This window comes from Bacillus rossius, chromosome 10 (genome assembly GCF_032445375.1).
Source record: "Bacillus rossius redtenbacheri isolate Brsri chromosome 10, Brsri_v3, whole genome shotgun sequence".
NCBI lineage: Eukaryota > Metazoa > Arthropoda > Insecta > Phasmatodea > Bacillidae > Bacillus > Bacillus rossius.
In genome coordinates this window covers 6,213,258-6,236,645 of record NC_086337.1, presented here as the reverse complement: position 1 = coordinate 6,236,645, position 23,388 = coordinate 6,213,258, and the positions used below count along the sequence as shown (strand labels likewise).

Below are 23,388 nucleotides of genomic sequence, written 5' to 3'. Positions count from 1 at the left end.
CTCTGCAGCCGCCAGACTCCGACTGCCCCCAACTGCCGTGCGTCTGCCTATCTGCCCGACCACCCCCACCTCCGCGACACGTGCAGCGCTCGGAGAGATTCCGGGTGTTTGCCTCGGCTTCGTTGCACGGTGACAACAATTAAAAAATAATATTTGGAAAGACATATAACACAAATAAAATTACAAAAATTACTGAAAAATAATACATAAAAACAATACATGACTTTTATTAAATAAAAAGTGCATTCTTAATATGTACAAATTAAAATGTCACACTTCACGGGCAGGGGTGGTTCAGGAGTTGGCGCAGAAAAACGGACTCTATGAGCAGGGGAGACACCTGGGTCGACGTCAAATGCCCCCCCCCCCTAAACGAGGCCGTTATGTGCGCCAAAGCCCCTCATCTACTCGCATGGACGTGATGCACTGGGGCCGCCGCACTGGAGCACTAACCTGGTGAGTCCGGCGACGTCGTGGTGTCCGTGCGATCTGTACCTGTCACTCTGGGGTGGACGAGGTGGGCGACAGCGGCGTCGCGGCGCCTTCAGCCACAGGCAGTGGCGTGCTCCAGGTGGCTCGCGTGGCGGGTGGCGGTGGTGTGGCAGCACCTTCAGTGGCATGCGGCGGTGTGCCCAAGGTGGCACGCGTGGCAGGCAGCAGTGTGCCCCATGTGGCACGCGTGGCGGGCGGCAGTATTGTGGCAGCGCCTTCAGCGGCATGCGGCGGTGTGCCCCAGGTTTCACGCGTGGCAGGCGGCGGTGGTGTGGCAACGCCTTCAGCGGCACATGTGGTGGGTGGCAGTGACGCGCCCTCCGTGGCAGGCGGTGACGAGTCGCCTTCGACGGCGCACATGACGTGCGTAGGTGGCGCGCCCGCAGTGGCGTGCGTAGGTGGCGCGCCCGCAGTGGCGTGCATGGCAGCGGCGCATCCTTGGTGATGTGCGTGGCTGGCGCGAGTGTCACGCCCTTGCTGACATGCGTGACTGGTGCGAGTGTCACGCCCTTGGTGACATGCGTGACTGGCGCGAGTGTCACGCCCTTGTTGACGTGCGTGGCTGGTGCGAGTGCCACGACCTCGGTGACATTCGTGACTGGCGCGAGTGCCACGCCCTCGTTGACATGCGTGGCTGGTGCGAGTGTCACGTCCTTGGTGACTTGCGTGACTGGTGCGAGTGTCATGGTCTTGGTGACATGCATGACTGGCGCGAGTGTCATGTCCTTGGTGACGTGCGGGGCTGGTGCGAGGTTTACGCCCTTGGTGACGTGCGTGGCTGGTACGAGTGTCACGTCCTTGGTGACATGCGTGACTGGCGCGCGTGTCACGCCCTTGGTGATGTGCGTGGCTGGTGCGAGTGTCACGTCCTTGGTTACGCGCGTGACTGGTGCAAATGTCACGTCCTTGGTAATGTGTGTGACTGGTGCGAGTGTCATGCCCTTGGTGACATGCGTGACTGGCGTAAGTGTCACGCCCTGGGAGACATTCATTGTGGGTGGCTGTGGCACGTCCTCGATGACGTACGTAGTGGGTGGCTGTGGCACGTCCTAAGTGATGTACGTTGCGGGTGGCTGTGGCACGTCCTCGGTGATGTAAGTTGTGGGTGGCTGTGGCATATCCTCAATGACGTACGTTGCGGGTGGCTGTAGCATGTCCTCGATGACTATGTTGCGGGTGGCTGTGGCACGTCCTCGATGACGTACATTGCGGGTGGCTGTGGCACGTCCGCGGTGACGTATGTTGCGGGTGGTTGTGGCATGCTCTCGATGACGTACATTGCGGGTGGCTGTGGCATGTCCTCGATGTGCGCGGTGGGTGGTTGTGGCAGCATCGGGGGCGGCGTCTGAGGCGTCTGTGGCGTCGGTTGCAGCGGCATCGGGAGTATTATCGTCTCAAGCAGTGACATTGCGAGCAATGTGTCGGCGTCCGCACAGTGTGACCGCTCGGCCTTCATGGTCGTCGTGACGATTGCGGTAGCGTCTACACAGAGCTTCGCTTGGCACCGGTGACACGTAAACCCAAACATCCACGTCTCTGCTAGATTGGTCGGATGTAAACACTGCGCATGCCATAGATTGCCGCACTTCTCGCAAAACCACCCATCAGGTGTCCCACCGGGGCATGAACGCGCAACGCACATTGTCTTGCCATACGCCCGGTATTCGAAACAAAATCCACATTCATAATCTGAGGAGTGAACGCAACTCTTTCCCAGCTCTGGAAAGTCTGCGCCAAATTGATCGCAACACTCGCCCGGCTCTGGAAAGTCCGCATTGGCCCAGGATTCATACGCCTCTTGGAAGTCGTTCATGTTTGTCGCGACGTGCGGACTCTGTCTCGTGGTCGCGGCACCCCGAACTCGGCAACGACTCTGGCGTCAATCTCAGGCACGCGCAGGATCCCATTCCAAGCTCGACTCCAATTCGTCCTGTCTCACGGTAATCCGCACCATTCGTACACACTATCTTCCCGTCACTATCAGTCCCGTCGGCATCCGCTATCTTCCCGTCGCTATCTTCTCGGTGTCGCCGCTCGGCTCCTCTTATGCGCCAGCGCTATGGGATGCGTCGCAACTCGATCCGCTGCTATCTCGCCGCGACGCCTTGTCGCGCCGGCCTGTCGCGCCAGCTTCTGCACGCAGCTGCGTCTCCCATGCTCAGCCCTGCCGCGCCGCGTCTCAGCCCAGCCCGCTCAGAATTTAATAAAAAGTTCGTAAAAATGTTCAGCATGAATTTCTTAAGAAATTGGCCACACAAGTTGGGCGAAACTTGTCGTAGCCCCAGATATCACCCCCGTGATGCGCGTTCCGTAGTATGCTCAGGTAGGGTTCAGGCCTCGTGGCGGGGGAATTTATCACTATCCGAGCTACAATGACATTACGACAGTTTGACTTTATGCATTTATTCAGCCCTTCATGTATGCTAAGTACATGGGCAACACCCGTCCCTCCGCGGAGTGAGGCTCAGCTGCACGTGTTTGGGGTTGAGCAGACGCCAAGTGCAAACTGAACCCCCTGGTACTTTATGCGAATGATGAACGGTCTCTCTGCCCCTTCCCTAAGGTAGTGATAGCCGATTAAGTTAAGACGCCGTCGCCAGCGACGCGAAGTCCGGCCCGTGGCGACACACACGTGTCCGCCGATGCGCGAAAGTCCCGACTCACCAAAACCAACAAAATATTTAATTATAGTTTTAACTAGATTCGATTACAGCTAAAAGTGTAATGCCTGCGAACATGGCAGTCCCGATCGCCCGTTTACAGTCTCACCCGTTCTGGCCCACGTCTTGCTGCCGCACTCCTTGCCGTGCGACCGCCTTCCTCGGCCGCCAGATGACTACTGCTCGTTGCCCGGCGACCCTCATCCCGAGACACGTCTGTCCTCTGCAGCCGCCAGACTCCGACTGCCCCCAACTGCCGTGCGTCTGCCTATCCGCCCGACCACCCCCCACCTCCGCGACACGTGCAGCGCTCGGAGAAATTCCGGGTGTTGGCCTCGGCTTCGTTGCCCAGTGACAACAATTAAAAATAACATTTGGAAAGACATATAACACAAATAAAATTACAAAAATTACTGAAAAATAATACATAAAAACAATACATTACTTTTATTAAATAAAAAGTGTGTTCTTAATATGTACAAATTAAAATGTCACACTGCACGGGCAGGGGTGGTTCAGGAGTTGGCGCAGCATAACGGACTCTATGAGCAGGGGAGACACCTGGGTTGAAGTAATTCTCACTTTTTACGGTGTTGATACTTCCATTAGTTTCAGTCTTCCCGAAGCCATCAGCATCCTTCAATTTATGTTCTTCGTCACGATCGGGTGAGCTAATACAATCACACTCAGGACAAGGAAAATTATTGCCGTAATGCAGATCACTCTTCTTGTCTAGTGGATCCATCGATGTCCGGTATGCCGTGAGTAGGGTTGGCTTTACACGTTCTACCATGTCTTTTTAAGCTGTCAATTCATGTTAACAACCTGCTACACCAATTACAGCCTAACATTTTGCATATTGGGTTTTTAGCACAATCATTCTTCTCATGACGTTTAGCATTCCTTCTTATGACAAAATCCTTGCCACAGTATCTACAGCGGCTTCCTTCCGATTCAGCTGCAGACAAATATGTGTGCTGTTTGGTGGCAGCAAAACAAATTTAATGTTATTTTTCCTGCATTCTTCAATGACTGGCATGGACAGATGGCTAGCAAGATTGTCCCCAATCAAGACTTTTGGAGAATTTCCATCTCCTTTATCGCAAGATCGAAATAGGGCAATGCTATATTGCAAAACCATTTCTGAAATAGGTGACCATTGAACCACCCACTTTTGGAGCACCCGTACATTGTACCCTTTGGTCCGTTCTCCATCCATGTATCATACAGGTGCTCAGACTTGTAAACAATCATGGGTGGTAACACCAGTTCCGTGACCAGCTGCCAAATCTTTCATAGGGACGAGTATCTACCGTTTCAGCTTGTCGATATTACTTTGCAACCTATCCTGGTCGCGCGCGCCGTTTTACGTTTAGAGATACGCGTGTCACAGCGGTCCGACAATGGACGCGGCCAGTATCGGGACGAATGAGTGTATCAATACTGAATAAAGTGCAGTGTCCTGTAACTCGTTTACCATTCATTTACAAGGCGTCCTGGGTGGCCTGAACAGCCCAGGTAATTGCCGAACTAAGACGCGCTCCTGCCTGCAGCCACGAGGCCGAACCCCCGTTAAAACCCCTGAGATCCTTTAAAACGCTAATATTTAATTAAAAAACATAAACAGGCAGCGGGAGTGGCGTAATTTGGAGCGCAACTAGTGTGGCTTTCGAAAAACGAACTTTTAAACGTTTTTCAAACTTCAAAATTAATTTAGCACGAGTGAATTCTAAGGCCGGCAAGTGACATTTAGTTCTGTGACTTTTATGACATTTCGGGACTATTCAATAAGGAACATTTGTATTTTAAAAACTTTAATTTTATTTTCATAACTCCGACGCGACAGTCTCACGCCAAGGCGGCAGCGGAAGCCGGCACGTCAGGTCACGAGATACGGCGCCGCGAGATATCGACGGGAGACAGCGAGGCGAGATAACGACGGGAGGCAAGAGGATCGGTTTCGCCGCGACGTGATAACGACGGCACCGCGAGATACGGCCGGATCGGTTACACGGCATCTCACCGCGATCAGTTACGACTCGGCACCGCGGGAACGGCGCGCTGCAACCACGGGACAGCTGCTCGGCGCAGAGTGACGTCACAGGAGACGCAGAGTGACAACTGCGCTCAACCGCGCACGCATCACCAGGCTTCCGCGAGACAGGAGGCGTGCGAGTACTGGACACCGACTCGTTGGTGAGGGGAGGCGGTCCTCCCTGCCTGCTCGCGCCCTGTCATCGACGTCCTGATCCGTCGCTCATATCAGTCTGCCGCGAACGCGTGACAGGCCACACGTCAACATGAACGGGGACGACCCATGGGAGACGTGCTTGCGGGCGGTAAGGCACACCGCGGAGACAGACACCGCGGGACGTCCCGGGGACGAGAGTGACCAGCCCGCAAAACAGGAGCCACAGAAACCGAACGTAAGAGGGGGCGAGTGCGGGGCTGCGCAGTGCCGCGGACTGTCAGACGAGTTGGCCACTTGCTACCAGTGCGGCACGCTGCGCCACCGAACATGTACAGTCGCACAAGAATTCCTAGTTTTTCGGGACAGACTATTCATGTGCCAGGCGTGTGAACGTAAGGCGACCGCGCCGACGCAAGTAGCCATCATGGCCGGCCCAGCCCACGCAGGCACCGTAATTAGGCTTCCCGAGTTCGCCGGGCAGGAACACGAAGACCCAGGAGCATTCGGCCGCACCTTCCGAGACTGTTTGGCCCATTACGGCGTTCCACTCGATGAGTGGACAGAGCGAATGAGTGACCAGCTGAGAGGAGCCGCCCGGGACTGGTGGACCATGGTCGGGGAAGGCGAAATGGCATGGGACGACTTCATTTCTCGGCTGGAAAGCCGGTTCGACGACGCGCGGGCACGAGCACAGTGCCGGCGCTTCCTGTTCTGCACCCCGCAAGGCGACGATGAGGATGTGGAGGCGTTCATACGGGCCAAGGTGCGGCTCCATCGCCGCCTAGCCACGGGAGGTTATCTAAGCGAGGCCCTAGGAATAGTGGTCGAGCTGATGAGGCGGGAGCTACGCCCCCACCTGAGGGAGGCCACTGAACGTGACCTGGAGGACTTCGTACAGCTGGCCAGGGAGATCGAGCGGGATGTGCAGGCACTCACGACAAGAACCCGTCAACAGGTGACGGCGCGGTCACAGCCCGTAGCGCCGGAAGATCGACTGGCGGTAGTGCCCTACAGAGCCCCTACGCCTTCAAACGCTACATCGGCGGGCGAGAGGCGGGGCCGCGCCCCTCCGACGGCCGCACGCCAGTCCGAGCAAGCAACACCACAGACCCGACACGCAGACGAGCAGCAAACACGACCACCTAGGTACAGACATTGCCAAGGGGTGGTGTATCACTGGCACGGAGTCTGCCCTACCCGCGCTGCGCTGGAGCGAGCCTAACATTCAGGCGCACTCGGCGACCCCGGCACCACCTGCGGGGCGCGACCACGCACCACCGCCACCTGTCATGTCAGGCGGTGGTGCCACGCACCACATGTCGCCACCCCGCCCCGGGTCGCCACCACGCCATGCTGACTCGTCAGCGCACTCGGCGACTCCGGCACCACCTGCGGGGCACGACCACGCACCACCGCCACCTGTCACGTCAGGCGGTGGTTCCATGCACCACATGTCGCCGCCCCGTCCCGGGTCGCCGCCGCGCCACGCTGACTCGTCAGCACACTCGGCGACTCCGGCACCACCTGAGATCCTTTCAAACGCTAATATTTAATTAAAAAACATAAACAGGCAGCGGGAGTGGCGTCACTGTCACATTGGTTTCGTCATAACTGACGATCATGTTTGGTTTAACTTCATGAAAAGAGATCTGTAATTTAGTAAAATATTTCTCTAGAACTTCTCTGCTAACACCAGCCCTTGCTCTCGTAATGTTCTGACAAAATCGTGGTGACAGAACTTTCTTGTGCCTTCCTATAAAAGAAATATACCAATCCCTACCTGGCATATTTTTTTAAAATCTAGGTTATGTTCGCCCCTCATTATCTAAAAAGCTTTTAACAAGTAAACAAATAGCCAACTTGTCAAATGGAAACCCCCAATCACTCGCCAATGAAATCCCATGAACCAGCTTACATTCTTCATCTTCTGTCAGCACTGCAGGTCTTCCATAACTTTTGGGGTGCTTCTTTTTGAACGCCCAGTAGATCGTTGATCCAGTGATTCCATACTTTTCACCAGCTTGTCTGTATTAAAGGCCTTTTGTTTTTACATCTTCTATTGCAGCTAAAAGGTTTTCCTTCGAGAAATTGGCATAACTACGATGTCCTGGAACTTTCTTGTGTTTTATGGCCATAACCTAAAACACAAAAAACAAATATTTACATAGCCTTTACAGTTACCTACATAAAAGGGCAACTTTCCGAAGTTAAACTAACAGGGGAACTAATTTTAAGTTGGTAGGTATGTAATAATTACAGAAAAACATATGTGAAGGTTGTATATTAGGTTTTAATTGATAACAAAAGTGGGTGTGTCTGGGTTGCAAGTTACCTCACTGGAATAACAAATTCATAAAAAAGTCAACTGACAGAATACGAATTATCATTGCATGGTATGACTCTAGGATACACTTCTTGACACTACATTAAAGCCATACATACCTTACAATGTCTTTAGATGTGTACTTCTAAAAACTTCTACAGGAAGTCTCCAGATATTACTTTTCGCAGATTTTCAATAATAATATTCATTTATTAAAAACAAATGCACAAAACAATAAGTACCGCCTAAAACAACATGTACACATCAAAATGAATCATGGTAGCCAACAAACAAAATATATTTACCTGTAGTTTTGTTGCAAGTTACCCCACCATTGCAAGTATCCCCATTCTATGGTATTCCTTGCAGGGAAAAAAATGTTTTGACTGTAACTCTTCATTGGTATTCCTTCTTCTATGGAATAAGCTAACATTTATTTGCATTGACGTCGACCCAAGTGTCTCCCCGGCTCCTTCAGGCCGTTATGCCTCGCCAGCGCCATCTCTTGCATGTGTTGTGCGAAGTGACGGTGACGTGGGACGTTGCGTTTCTTTACAGGATATGACTTATAATTTTATTGTAAATATATTTTGTTTTACATTTTTTGTATATATTTTGCTTATATTTTATTATAATTAATTTTGTATTGAAGGGTTATGTTTTTCGTGTAAGTTTTAATTGTTCACCGGGCGCCAAGGCCGTGGCTTCCGCCTGTGAACAATCAGCTTGTTCCGCGGGCTCGCGGAGTGGGGGAGACGCGGGCGCTCCTGCACGCCATGCGGGGAAAGGGAGTTAGTCGTCGCCAGGACTCGGCAGACAGCGGTCACGCGAGTGTCATCGCCCCGCGCTAGCGAGAGGGCAGTCGTGGACCCGGCACGAGAGGCAACGGACGTGTTGGTGACGCCGCTCCGGGACGGTGAGAAAAGCGGGCGCGGTATTAACACAGGTTCTAGACTTTTGCTGTGCGGAGACGTTTTCTCAACTTTGCAGTCCAGCTTGTTGATTTGCAGTTACGGTCGCGAGTTTTCATTTTATTATTTCGCACACGTGTGTTCTGCTCTCAATTCGGGCAAGTCGCGATTCTATTTTTTCAAACTGGTTATTCGCAGTCAAACATTGTGTGCTTTTCATTTCTTTCTGGCCAGTGCGGAGTACAGTCAGACAGGCATCCTATCACGCGCGGGTCATCAGAATTATATTCCTTACTGTGGGAGTAATAGTCATCACGGGCGGGACGTCCCGTAATTTTCTTAACCAGATCAGTGCGCGGAACCGGGTTTCGACTCACCTAGAAATAGTCACAGGCGGAAACGTGGCAACCCCATGTTAAGTGTTTGGCGTCTTGAGTATAAAGGACCATCAAACTTTATTCGAGTTGTTCTCATTTCATCTCTGGAGACTAAGTTCCTCGGCCACGCGGCCCGAACCCCCCTCTACCGAACCCTGAGTAGCCGGCAGGACAGCAGCATTGTCAGGAACTAGTCGACCAGCCCACGACAGCATGTAGTGTTTACGTGTGTTGTCTGTTTACTTTCATATTCCTGCAGTAATGAAGTAATAATAAAATGTCTAGAAGTAAAAAGATGTTGTAATTGTGTGGTGTGAATTTAAAGGAATTAAATTAAAACCAAAATACAACAGAAAATAATGACACTGCTCATAATATTCCAGGTGAGCATAATTTACACAGTAGAAACTAGTAGCGTTGGCTTTGTGAGGTTAGCTCTTATTTTCCAAGGCACTGAAATATAAATCCGAATGATTCTTGTCAACGGGTCTATGTTAATCATTACTTACATACATTATTAACTAAAAATAATCTAAAATTAGAAATTGAAAATTTACAACACTATTAAGTTTCTGTTTCCTCATTGTTATGGATCATAGAATGATATTCTCTCCTTATAAAATCCTAATCCTAATTAATAACTTAATTATACCTTACCATTTTTTATATATATATAATTATTGTCTTAAAATTATTTGAACTTTTCGTGCAAATTACTATACATTCATTTTAGGCGGTTCATGGCCAGTTCAGCAAAACTTTACCCTCCCATCTTAGCATCCTACTGAAATTAAACATTGTTAGACCTTTTTAAGCCTATTATTTAATAACCAAAATATATGCTTTCTAGCTATGACTTCCAAAACTGTTTATCTAAAGATATACACCAAATGTTCAATGGTGTTTAGAAAATTCATGCATTTGTTGTCTCTTTTTTTCTAGAACCTGCATTGCATTTTGTGGCAAAAGAAAATTTTTGCATCTTGGATGAAGCAGTTCTTGAGGAGGGAGAATACATTGTTGTGAACACCGCAGATAAAGGTGGTGCTGTCCTTGTGAAACAGCAGGAGCTATGCGTGCTTCCACAAGCTTTAAAAAGGTTTCAGGTGGAAGTAAGTGAAACCGAAATAAATTATGGTGGTGAAGGGCAGGCAAATCAGGAAGAGCAGGAAGAAGATGACAACAGAGATATCAGTACAGCAGATCTTGCAGAAGTAATGCCAGTTAAGGAGTCTGCTAATATACTAAATGGGAAACACGACCCTTCCTTAGATGCAGTTTCTGAACGACCTAAATATTGCAGAAAGCGGAAGGGAGAACCAGCAACTTGGAAGGCGAACACATGGAAAAAAATGTGTATGTCTGGAAAGTCATATGTTGATAGGAACAAGGTTGTGCCACAAAAACAGCTTCCAGATTTAATATGCAAGTGCAGATTTAAATGTTCTGACCACATCCCTAGTGAAAAACAGCGAACTCTTTTCTTAGAGTATTGGGCTTTGGGAGATACTGTCCTTCAGAAAGATTATATTACTTCCCTGGTAGAAGAAAGAAATGTAGAGCGAAAACGAAGTAGACAAAGGGATGTGGTAAGACCAAAGGAAAAGTCTCGCTTTTACTACCTCAGAAATTACGAACAACAGAAAGTAAGAGTATGTTTGAAATTCTTTTGTAGCATTTTCCAAATAAGTTTTAAAGTATTAAACCATGCTTTAGCCAATAAAAATGCAAGTGGAGCATTTTCTGGGAAAGATGGCAGAAAAGGAAGGAAAGCTGTTAATAGAATGTCAGAGGAAAATGTTATTCATGTAAAGAAGCATATAGATAGTTTCCCTCGCCTAGAATCACATTATTGTCGGCGTGATTCTAAAAGGCTTTACCTGTCCCCAGAACTAAGTGTTGCTGATCTCTATAGACTTTACTGTACAAATTACTGTCCAAACGAAAACATAATACCTGTTAAGGAAAATGTATTTCGTCGAATCTTTCATTCTTATGACCCACAATTATCAACATGTGCCCAAAAAAGACAGATGTAATACATGTAAAATTTATTATGAGGTTTCAGATAAGACCAAAATGGCAGAAAAGTGGATAAACCATGACAGAAGGAAAAAAGAAGCCATGTCAATGAAGGAAAGTGATATGAAATGTGCCAGAGAAAGTGAAGGAAAGAAAAGGACTGCAACATTTGACCTTCAAGCGACTCTCTACATTCCCCATGCCGGAGACTGTCAGATTTACTACAGTAGGAAGTTGTCGATTTTTAATTTCACAATATTTGACTCAAATGGTGATGGTTACTGCTACGTCTGGGACGAAACTGAAGGGAAAAAAGGGTCCTCAGAAATTGGGTCCTGTATTTTGAACTACCTGCAGATGCTGCCTGATTCTGTTGATCATGCGACTTTTTATTCGGACACAGCTGGACAGAATCGCAACCAGTTCATCACAGCAGCCATGCTATATGCAGTGCATACTATTGACCACCTCAAGATATGTGACATGAAATATATGGAGTCAGGTCATTCTTATCTTGAAGTTGACTCGATGCATGCCACAATTGAGCGTGCCCGGAAGTACATTAACATCTATTCACCCAGAGAATATCAAGTTGTAATGGAAATGGCCAGAAAAAAAAAGAAGTCCATACAAAGTAAAAAATATGAGTTTCAAAGATGTAAAAGATATGAAGAATCTAGGAATGAGGGTTCTATCAAACACCAAAGAAGATACCAATGGGAACAAGATATCTTGGCTAGGGATAAAGTGGCTTCGGTTTCAGAAAGAACTTCCATACTCTGTCCAGTTCAAGTACAATCTGAGTGATGAGACCTTCTTAAGAGTTTTCTGTTCTTGGGCGTAGGGCAAAGAAATTTAAATGGAGCACCATCACTCTGAGTTCTGTGTACAGTAAGAGGATACCCATATCAGTCCAGAAAAAGCAAGATCTGTTGAAACTGCTGGATAAATGAGTCATTCCAGAAACATACGCTGCTTGGTTCAAAGCTCTTCCTTGTGAAAAGGGGAGGAAAGATGGTGTTCCCTACAACACTAGAGAAAGTGAATCTGAAGAAGTGTGAACACAACAAAAGACATAAACAAGAAAATAGAAGGAATTTTGTTTTGATACAGGTGATAAGATTTAATTTTTTTTGTGTAGATGAGTTTCACAAGCAATTTCATTGCAAATTTCCCCTTGAGTTTATGTATTATGAACTGCATAGTGAACAAGAGGCAAAATAAATATATTAATTAGTTCTCTTTATGTGAATTTTTTTGTGTCTTCACTGTGATATGTTTTGTTTTTTATAACCATTTTTATATTGTATTTAATTAGAATTCTGCATTGTAGAAATTAGTGCAACATAAACAATTTTGTAAGGAATAGTTTTAAAGGGACACTATCATTCTGTACAAAGGTTTTATGTCCCACCATCACATAATAAAGACCTAATTTAAAAATAATTTGAAGGGAATAGTTAGTCAAATGACAATGTAAACAGTACATGGATACTGTCAGATCTATGTTAAAACTAAATCAATTCAACATATAAATAATTCACAACAGTAAAGTAAAACTCTTTAGGTGACTTGTCACAAAACATTCTTTTGCTGTTTCTTCCATTGTTCTGTTTTTGGACATACAACCTTTGTGCTCTTAGCCATTGATATATCGTACACAAATATACACTATTTGTATATACGTTCTCTACGTTTATAGGAACATATCCTTTGCAAGGTTTCGCCTATTTGTTATGTTCATTGATTTCCTTATTTTAAATGTATCAAGGAAATTACTTTTCACACGTAAAGTACATAGAACATCATTCATCTCTTTTACGTATGACATATAGCGTGTGTATTACACTTATCCATGTATACTACTATTGTATCTTAGTAGAGTACCTATAACTTATTTGTCTAAAATTGTTCTGCATCTATTATGAATAAATATGCCTTGCCTTTGAAATGGTTTTCCTTAATTAAATGTTGAAACATATAGGGGAACTCTTAACGCTTTTCACATTGTTCCTACCTGTAGGGACTTATTGGTACTTCTACATGTTTGTATTTTATCCCGTCGCCGGCTGGAGCTTCCTTTGACGGGGGTATGTCGTCATTGTACGCTTCAATATTTCTAAGAGTTTATTATTAATGTACAAAACTCATGGGCAGTAAAAACATTATGAGATTATGTAAGTAACCCAAATGAATTGCCGCAGACAATTAAGTTACCAAAATAAGATCCTAAATTCTAACAGAGAGCCACTTTTTCACAAAAATTATAATGAAAATTAAACAATGCTTCTTTTTTTACTTCCTGACATGTGTTCCAATTATTATCCAAGAAGGCATTTTTTACTACACATAGTTTAACAGTAACTGACCATTTTAAAGAGTGGTTATGTTAGGTACATAAAACAAGAGTAAAATTGTGAAAATGGTAGGTTAGTGGTAAGGTTAGCTTAATTAAAAACACTTAACAATGAGGATGGTTGTTTAGGTTAGGTTACCTACTTTAGATTTTCTTAAATTATGTTAACTGTTCATTATCTTCATTAAAAACACTATACAATTGTAAATATGTTTTGTTAGTTTAAGTTCAAACAATATCTCAGGATTTTTAAATAGTAAATAAGCTAAATAGCCTATCACAATATCACAGTATTTGTAATATGTAACCTAACCTTACTAATTGTATCACAACACCCTCTTAAAGAATAATTGGACGGTCTCCGGGTAAAAGGTAACAAGTCAAGAATTCACTTTTTGCAGGAGAAACAAAAAACTCTTAGATAAAAATTGAATTTAAATACTTAAATATTTCTTGCATTATTCTTTTATTTACCAACTGACGTCGTCCGGGCCTGCGGCCCCTTTGAGCCCGATACGACACCGCCCAACCACCATCTATATTCAAACCTCCCGCTCGTGCGTGCGTGTGTGCGTGTGTGTCTAGCCCGGCAAGAGGGCGCTTAGCTGCAGTGCGCCGCACCCCTAATTTGCTACGTTTTAATATTATTTGTAAACCCTTTTTGTTTTCATCCATCTTCGCCCCAGTGCTGTGTAGTTTACTTGTGTTTCTTTAATTTAAATAAGTTACCTTAAATAACTATAGACGTTGCCCGGGCGGACCCGAACAGGCACGGACTTGGACGAGGATAGGAATGCTTTTATATGAATTATCATTAAATAAGTAAATAGTAACAAACTTTCCATTGTCAGTAATTTTTATATATTTTTAATGTTTATCTGTAATTTACTCAACTTTCGCCGGGGCACGGAGTCGTAGAATACAGTAACGGTAATTGTGTTGGCGCGAAGGGCGCCATGTTGCCACCTGCGAGCGATGAGCTCACCCCAGTCGATCTTCATCACTGACCGAGAGCAGACGCGCCAGCACCCCGGGGACTTCAACCTTTGTTCTGCACTGACCAAGTAATTCTGTCTCGTTAAGTATTTTTAAATCGCTTTCGTTCGTCATCCTCGGGGCAGCTCTCGGTCAGCGGGCTGTTTAATTAATTAATTGTCTCAGTCGAGTTTTTCATCACCGTGTAATAAGTACACTTTGCAGTATGGCCACGTGTGTGGACCATGCCCTCACCTAAACCGATTCGTGCCTCAGGCTTTTTAACCGTGTAATGTGTAACGTGTAACGGGCGTGTAGAGAGACGTGTTAGTGAAATTAAATCTGGAGAATAAATATAAAGTGAGTACTTATTTAATCACGTGGTGAGTGAGTCTAGGAGTGTGGCGTGCCCGACGCCTAGAGCGGGCCAGGTCTGGGTAGCTAGGATAGAGAGGGCTGGTAACTCGTCCCCACTTGGGCTACGTCACGCCCTGAGTGAGAGACTCCGCCGGGTCCACGTGCCCTTCCACGTGGTGGCGCCCATAGTTAACATCTCCACGGCAATGCGCGATCAGCCCTCAAATGGCGCCCAAGAGCGTGGGGCGAGTTACATCTTCCGCGAAAACCAGACCTGTACGAGCGTGTGAGATAGGCGGTTGTTACGCGGAGCGCGCGGAACTAAAGTTCGCGCCGGAACTATTGTTCGCGCGGAGCGCATAGCGGGACTCTGGCGCGCCGGCCACGTGATCAGCCAAGCGCACGCTTCCAGGAATCCGCGCACAAACAACGGACTCCGAGCGCAGTAAGTAACACAGTGCTGATGTGTTCGTGAGGACTGTTCGTGTGCAGAGTACCACGTGCGTAGACATGTATCCGTATCCGGACGAGTGTATCGGGTGTTACTTTCCCCGCCCGAGTTGGGACTTGCATGGCAGGACCGCCGCCGGATACGAGTGTGGCTACTGTACGGAGTACCGCATACACGGCGTGACGAAATGTGGAGCTAGGTCGTGTCCCGGAGGTAGTAGCGAGGGATACCGCTGCCAGGAATGTGCCGGCCTGTGGCATCGTGGCTGTATCGGCGAGCGTGAATGGACCATACTGCGCAAGTTTTTTACCTTCACGTGCGCACGATGCACTGCCGACCTAGCCACCCAGGCGCAGTACGAGGCAGAGACGCCGAAAAAGACGCCGCTCACGTCGACGCCAACGCCGCTCACGCCGACGACGCCAACCACACCGAAAAAGACGCCGCTCACGCCGACGCCAACCACGCCGAAAAAGACGCCACTCACGCCGACGCCAACCACGCCGGAAAAGACGCCACTCACGCCGACGCCAACCACGCCGAAAACGCCGACACAGCACGTGCCAGGGACGCCGCCCGTTGCCGGAACGTCACCGCAGCACCAAGCCGACTCCTCACGCACGACGCCGACACCAGCACCACGAAGGTACGTCCTGACGCCACCCGCACCGTCACGTGTTACGCTACCGACGCCTACCGCCCTGACAAAGACGCCAGTCGTCCCGACGCCGACGCCCGCCGTGCCGACGCTCATCGACTTGACGTCTCCCGACACAAGTCCGATCCCGCCGCCGCCTGCCACACTGCGTTTCGTCGACCCGACGCCACTTATCCCGACTCCGACGCTCGCCGTCCCGACGCCGACAATTCCGCTCCCACCTCCTGTCCTGGAGCCGCCAACCTCGGCACCTCTCGTCGACCTGACGTCTCCCGACGCTGGTCCTAACGCATCATCGCCAGCAAGACCTCGTTTCGCCGACCTGACGCCACTCATCCCGACTATGATGACGCCTGACTCGCCGAAGCCAACCGAGCGACGCCCGACAACGACCGTCCCGCCGCAGTCTGCGACGCCGTCCAGCACCCGCCTCGTGTCGGAGACACCTCCTGACGCCGGAATGACCTCGCCACCGCACCGAACCGCCGTCCCGACGCCACCAAGGTCATTTCCGGCGAAACCCGCATCGTCTCCGCCACACGACTCGCCACGGACGCCTCCAGACTCGACGCCGACGCTTCGTGTCACCCTGTCGCCACCACCTGGCTTCGACGTCATCATGCCGTCGTCACCGCCACCAGAGTGCGCAGTAGCAAACGGGACGCTTTGCGACACGATGTCCAGGGCCCTGACGCCGAGACGCCTGAGCGCCGCCCCGCCGCCTGGGTTCGCTCCTCTGTGCCCGCCCGGATTCGCCCCGCTGTGCCCGCCTGGCTTCGAAGCACAGCCAGTTGATCATGCCCGAGTGAGACAGACGCGCGCGACGCCGACACTGACGCCGCCTCCATGCCCACCTGACGCGACGCCCGGAACGACCGAGACGCCACGACGCCCGATTCCGACGCCGATCGCCGCAGTACCGGAACACCGGTCAAGTGCCCTGCCGCACGAGACGCCACCCAAATGTCGCAAGTTGGCAACATTGGGACGCCGCACCGTGAAGAGTCGCCTGAGCTCCCTACATCCGCCTGTCGCGATGCAGGTCGACGCCACGACGCCGGGACGCCCGACCGTCCCACCGCCGAACGTGACCGTCACCCGGACTTCGACACCTGTCACCCGTCTGTCACGACGGGCCGCGAAGCGCCCGCCTGTCGGCGAGGCTGAGCCGGGTCGTGCCGAGCGCCGCCCGCGCTTGCTGCCCGCCTGCCACGAGCCGCCTGACCTTGGCCGCCGCCGCCCCTGCCGGCCGGCGCCCTGGCCACCGCCACGCTATCACACGCAGCAGCCGCCGCAGCCGCAGCTGACGCAGATTTGGGGCTCGGGACAACTGGTGGGTCACCACCCACAAGGTTAGTCAGCCAGCGCCCATTCTGTCCGTGTGTATCGTCCTCCATAGTGTAAATATTGCTCAACTGTCATTTTGTAAACATTGCTCGCCGCCATCATGTAAACATTGCTCGCCCTTCCATCGTGTAAACATTGCTTGTCCGTCCGTCATGTCAACATTGCCACCTGCCCGCACAAACATAAACATCAACATTGCCACGTGGGAGTGCGCGACGTAAACACCACAGGCAACGCCCCCCAACCATCTGTCAAACGGCGCTGTCATATCGGCCTACTTTCGGAGGGGGCAATTGACGTCGTCCGGGCCTGCGGCCCCTTTGAGCCCGATACGACACCGCCCAACCACCATCTATATTCAAACCTCCCGCTCGTGCGTGCGTGTGTGCGTGTGTGTCTAGCCCGGCAAGAGGGCGCTTAGCTGCAGTGCGCCGCACCCCTAATTTGCTACGTTTTAATATTATTTGTAAACCCTTTTTGTTTTCATCCATCTTCGCCCCAGTGCTGTGTAGTTTACTTGTGTTTCTTTAATTTAAATAAGTTACCTTAAATAACTATAGACGTTGCCCGGGCGGACCCGAACAGGCACGGACTTGGACGAGGATAGGAATGCTTTTATATGAATTATCATTAAATAAGTAAATAGTAACAAACTTTCCATTGTCAGTAATTTTTATATATTTTTAATGTTTATCTGTAATTTACTCAACTTTCGCCGGGGCACGGAGTCGTAGAATACAGTAACGGTAATTGTGTTGGCGCGAAGGGCGCCATGTTGCCACCTGCGAGCGATGAGCTCACCCCAGTCGATCTTCATCACTGACCGAGAGCAGACGCGCCAGCACCCCGGGGACTTCAACCTTTGTTCTGCACTGACCAAGTAATTCTGTCTCGTTAAGTATTTTTAAATCGCTTTCGTTCGTCATCCTCGGGGCAGCTCTCGGTCAGCGGGCTGTTTAATTAATTAATTGTCTCAGTCGAGTTTTTCATCACCGTGTAATAAGTACACTTTGCAGTATGGCCACGTGTGTGGACCATGCCCTCACCTAAACCGATTCGTGCCTCAGGCTTTTTAACCGTGTAATGTGTAACGTGTAACGGGCGTGTAGAGAGACGTGTTAGTGAAATTAAATCTGGAGAATAAATATAAAGTGAGTACTTATTTAATCACGTGGTGAGTGAGTCTAGGAGTGTGGCGTGCCCGACGCCTAGAGCGGGCCAGGTCTGGGTAGCTAGGATAGAGAGGGCTGGTAACTCGTCCCCACTTGGGCTACGTCACGCCCTGAGTGAGAGACTCCGCCGGGTCCACGTGCCCTTCCACGTGGTGGCGCCCATAGTTAACATCTCGAAATCACCGGCAATGCGCGATCAGCCCTCACAACATATTTACCAACATAGTTGCCAATGATTAAAAATGCATTACATATTCTAAGTATACTTAAAGAGTTTAAGTTACTTGTTCCTTTTCTCACTGTTTTTCTATGACTTGTTACCTTTTACCCGGAGACCGCCCAATTGTATACATGTCAAGATGAAAATAAAATCTATTTGCAGTCTCTAATTAATTTTTTTTAGTGAAAAGTGGCTCTTCTTTAGAATTATTCGAATAAACCTCGCACCCCTATTTATACCATAACCAAAAATATTTGATTAGAATAAGCCTCATACCAAACTTAAACCATTGCAATCATATTTCAACTTTCTATTAATTTTTTTATTACGTACTTGCATTATCATTCCAAATTATGACACGCCTTAAAGGTTTCCTAGTTATTTTTTTTTTAAACTATATTCTTGTTGCAAGAAAACTATTAAAAGTTTCAATACTTCTACTAAAATTCTTGAAGTAAATTGTAAATACACATCTCTACAGGTATTGGGTAGAAAATATTTTATTTATGGATTAACTGTGAATGATTTGAAGAGAATAAAAATGGTCAAGAATGAAAAATAATTAGTACCATGGCAACCAAAGATGTTTTGTTTACTGCAGCGAAGCGCCATTGAAAGTTTGGCCACAATATTATTTTTTCACTCCAGTCACGTATACGTCGACTTTCTTCCCTAAAATGTCTGCATGGATCACTGGATGAATATGGTAATATCCACACACAATTATGAAAACAATACAGCTGAAACAAGCTTATCTCAAAAAATTCCCTCACCCTTCAAATTAATCCCTGACTTTTCAAGGTTTTCCCTGACTTATTTCAAATTCCCTGAATTTTCCAGGTTTTCCCGGTCTGTGGCTATCCTGAACACCATTCCTGTATCTAGACTCCTCAATCTTGTGCCTGGCTTGGTTGCAAGGGTTCCTTAACTCGGCGTGAATCCCCTCGCCTCAACACATGCCAATCTACCTCGTCACTAACTCCTTGCTGATATTGTTGCTGTCTCTCAGTGGTACGTTGTGTTATCACAATCACTGCCAAGCGAAACAACTGACTGCCAGAGATCAACTGCAGGGATTGCACAACATAGAAATATGAACAAGTAAAGTTACTAATGCAAGAGAAATATGAATCAGTCTTTAAAAATGATGGTATTATGGCAGTGTGCAAACACACCTAGTGTACACACCTGAAAGTATATCTAAAGAAGATGCATAGAGAATAATGATGTTATATTAAATAAAGCACTCACTGTTTTACTAAAAAATTTAGTCTTTAATTTAAGAAATAATATATTGTAAATTTGTACATTTTTTGAAGTGGAATTTACAGTACCCAGCATTTATAAAACTGTGGTTTAAAATAGTATTACTGATACTTGTACCTAAAGCTGTTAAAACATTACATTAATATTTGTTATTAATTTAAAATCATTTAAAAAGTTCTTAAAATAAAAATAAGTACAAAATATACACAATTAAAACATTATTACAACACGTCAAATGCTGTGTTGTTTTAGTTAAACAGAGATGCAACTGTACACGACAACTTGATTCCGCTCTGTTGCAGACACTGCATACTTTCCACTTGTTTAAATAAATATAAAACATTTAATACAGAAATAACATTCACTAAAACACATGCAACAAAAGGTTATTTCTTCTTGCGATCGGCTGAGCATTTCGGACAGTACCACTTCCCCTTGGGCTTTGTGGTTAGTCCGACGCATGCGAAGTGGAACCACTCGATAGGACACTGAAACAAAGCAACCAGTTTTCAAACACAGCTGTGACAAACTCCATCAACAAGAACTAGTCCAACATAGTACAACACATTCTAGTACTGCTATGAAGGCCGTGAGTACAAAAATAATATCTTGCTATTAAAACTTCTTTTCGGGGAAATATAAAACAGGTGACCAAAGGAAGGGAAAATATTTCACGGCATTGAAAAGGCCTTGAATATTCCTCTAGATATAAGAAATTAATTTTTAAATATGTAAATTATAATTATAGTGCCTACTTGAGTGTTCTACCAATGCAGTTAAGTAATGTTTGATCAAACACAGTGAATCTTTGATAGACATGTGTTGTTAAAACATACTCAGTACTCTAAAATGCCAGGCAGTGCTGTTAATTAGTTAAATTCTGGGCACAACTAAGATATTTGATTTTGGTCTAGGACATATTGATATAATTGGCATGGACTTTAATTCTTTAATTTCAGTTCCCTGTCCATGGCTCGCCCGCTACCAGTTGACAGTGTTGGGTAGCCCCCGCTTATCTCAGGCCCCTTTTCCGAGGCTGTCTTAGCAGCTTCTTAGTTACCTTTACCTGTACGCACGTACAACTTGTTATTCTGTAAGAGCATCGTGCCTCCGGATACGTCGCAATGTCCGGTAGATCCATGCCTCTGTCACGCAATGTGGACATCAGAGTTGTATTTCGACATGGCTGCATGCTGTGGGCTTGGATGACGTAGCACGGCACGCACATATCCCCCCCCCCCCCCTTTCCAATTTCTTTATGGAATCTCCTCAAACAGTCATAGTGAAAATCCCCCCACAAACGTTCGAGCACTAGTAATTTCAGATGAAAACAAACGGACGATTCAAGTTGGCCAACTTCAGTATGCTAAACGTGCACCACAAAATGTATGATTTATCTCTATGTAAAATATTGATCAGAAAATTTTTTTTTAAGACTAAAGTGATTATCAACAAATGTAAAAAACCGTGTACTAAAATATTTGTAGTAGTTTTCAGCATTTAAAATATTTTCATTTTTATCTTTGCAAGTTCACTACGATCCCGTCAATGACCTAGATATTTTCTAGGTTGTTGGTTTCCGTGATGCGCTTCCCGGGAAATTTTGTTTTGTTAGGTTGGATACTCTTCATGAACAGGCAACACACGATGCAATGGCGAACGTAGGCGAACGTGACGTGATCTAACAAAACAAAATAACTGCGTCAATAAGTAGTGTGAACATTCTTTTCTAAACATTCAACGGTAACTTGAGTAAATCGTTAACACTAAATTTACAAAATTACTTATTCTATACTATCATGCATGATATTTGGTTAAGGAATGTTTTATAAATTAAGGTTAGGATTCTGATTTTATTCCTTCAACAAGCCTTGTCAGAAACTATTGTTTACAGTAATTGTGTTATGGTGGTTATTTTCAAAAACAATACTTTGAGGAATGTGTGTTCAAGCCGTTTTGTTGCATTCTATAGTTTTTCGCCCGATAATGGCAATTTTACCGCGATTTCGCAAATATAGCATTTATAACAACAATTAGTAAAAAATTGCATCTAACCTCAAAATTCGCAAAAAAATCGCATCTATCGCAAATTGCGAATTTTTCCGGCCCCTACCTATAGCCTTGTGCACACGGTCCAAACCACCCTCTCTTGCCCTCTTTGGGTTTCCTTCGCATACTATAACAATATAACAACCTGCCTATCTCTGCATGCATCTCTCCGGCCTAGTAGGAACACTCAATGTTGTTTTGGTTGATTCCTAGCCTCTCTTAGGAGCCTCTATATATATTTTTCTGATATCAAAGAAAATGTGTGATGTTTTTTCCATGTGCTCCAAATTATTCTTGTCAATATTATGATGGTTTTCTCCATGTGCTCCTGATTATTCGCATGGTTTCTCCAAGTGCTTCTGGTTATTTCTGTGTGTTTGTATGTTCCCTACATCCCTGAGGCAGGCGTCAAGCAACCACTGCGACGGCACAGTTTCACTCCAGGCAAAGGTTATGTCACTCCATCGCTAAGATTACTGGGGTGTGTAGCATGATCATGTTAAAGCCTGACCAGCTGACAGTGCTTAGGAAACTGGCACACGGCCTGGCTGAGACCACCGGTCTGTGTACCCACGGTGCACAGGTGGGCTTACCACACGGTAAGGTGTTGCAACCTGTTACAAGACTGCTGAACTAGGTAGACAGAGTAGGAACGGCAAGTTGAAGCAGCGTGACAAGATTTGCAATGCAGTAAATAATTTCAAGCATGTTCCGGGTGTGACGGGATTGTTTTGGTGATGTTTGAATCCAGGGTAGCGACTTCACATAAGCCAGTTGGAGGTGAGCGAAGGGCGTGCGGCCTACTGCCCCCTCTGACTGCAGTGGCTGTACATAACATTGCGACACAATGCTCCTTGAAAGAGAGAAGTCTTTAGTAATTGAAAAAAAAATTAACAATTCTTAACTTCCAGTAGCTGTATATGACATTATAGAAGGTAGCACTTGTGCGCCCAGGGAACTGTCATGTATAAATGAGATTAAGTTCTAATTTTGCCTTTGCTTTTTAATGTCACGTTCTGGGAAATATAAAATCTCACATATTCAAGTTAGTATTAACACTTGTAAAGAGTTCACTAGTCAATATTAGAGTAACATTCATTACAAGAGCTGACCTCAGAACTGTTACTGCCCTTATGTGGTTAAAGAAAGCTTTATATTAATTTTAATATAAATTCCCTGGAAGCTGATTTAAGTGGGTGAAACATACTACAGTATCATAGGCGTACCCAGGAATTTTTTTCGGGGGGTGTTCTTCCAGATTTTTAAGAAAAACTGCATAAACACCAAAAATTAATTATTTCTTGAGTAAATAAATAGCATATTCTCAAATTTCATTTTTTAACCTGGGCTATTGTTGATATGTAATTTGTACGTAATTTTTCTTTCATTTAACTTAAGTAAGTTCACATTACAATATTAAAATAACTACAAAACCCGCCAAAAAGATATATATATATATATATAAAAAATATAAAAATAATTAGTTAACTTAACGAATTTACATACACACTTTACAAACTTATTCCTAATAAGTTGACTGCATGACAATAGAATAATTGCT

The 23,388-nt window shown here is 46.5% G+C and overlaps 2 protein-coding genes across 3 annotated transcripts in view; both read right to left on the bottom strand.

Annotated features, from left to right (window-relative positions):
• Window positions 1-404: 404 nt before the first annotated feature.
• Window positions 405-1,484, bottom strand: LOC134535687 (mRNA decay activator protein ZFP36L3-like). The gene has a single exon (XM_063374883.1). It carries the CDS (start codon window positions 1,482-1,484, stop codon window positions 405-407), a length of 1,080 nt encoding a protein of 359 aa, XP_063230953.1.
• An 18,281-nt stretch (window positions 1,485-19,765) lies between these two features.
• The window catches only part of LOC134535745 (inhibitor of growth protein 4), a 99,984-nt gene continuing 96,361 nt past the window's right edge, over window positions 19,766-23,388 (bottom strand). For both annotated transcript variants that reach the window (XM_063374977.1, XM_063374978.1), the window contains exon 5: window positions 19,766-20,266. In XM_063374977.1, coding sequence (XP_063231047.1) covers window positions 20,165-20,266 — 102 coding nt within the window. In that variant the 3' untranslated portion in view covers window positions 19,766-20,164. The remainder of the gene's footprint in view (window positions 20,267-23,388) is intronic.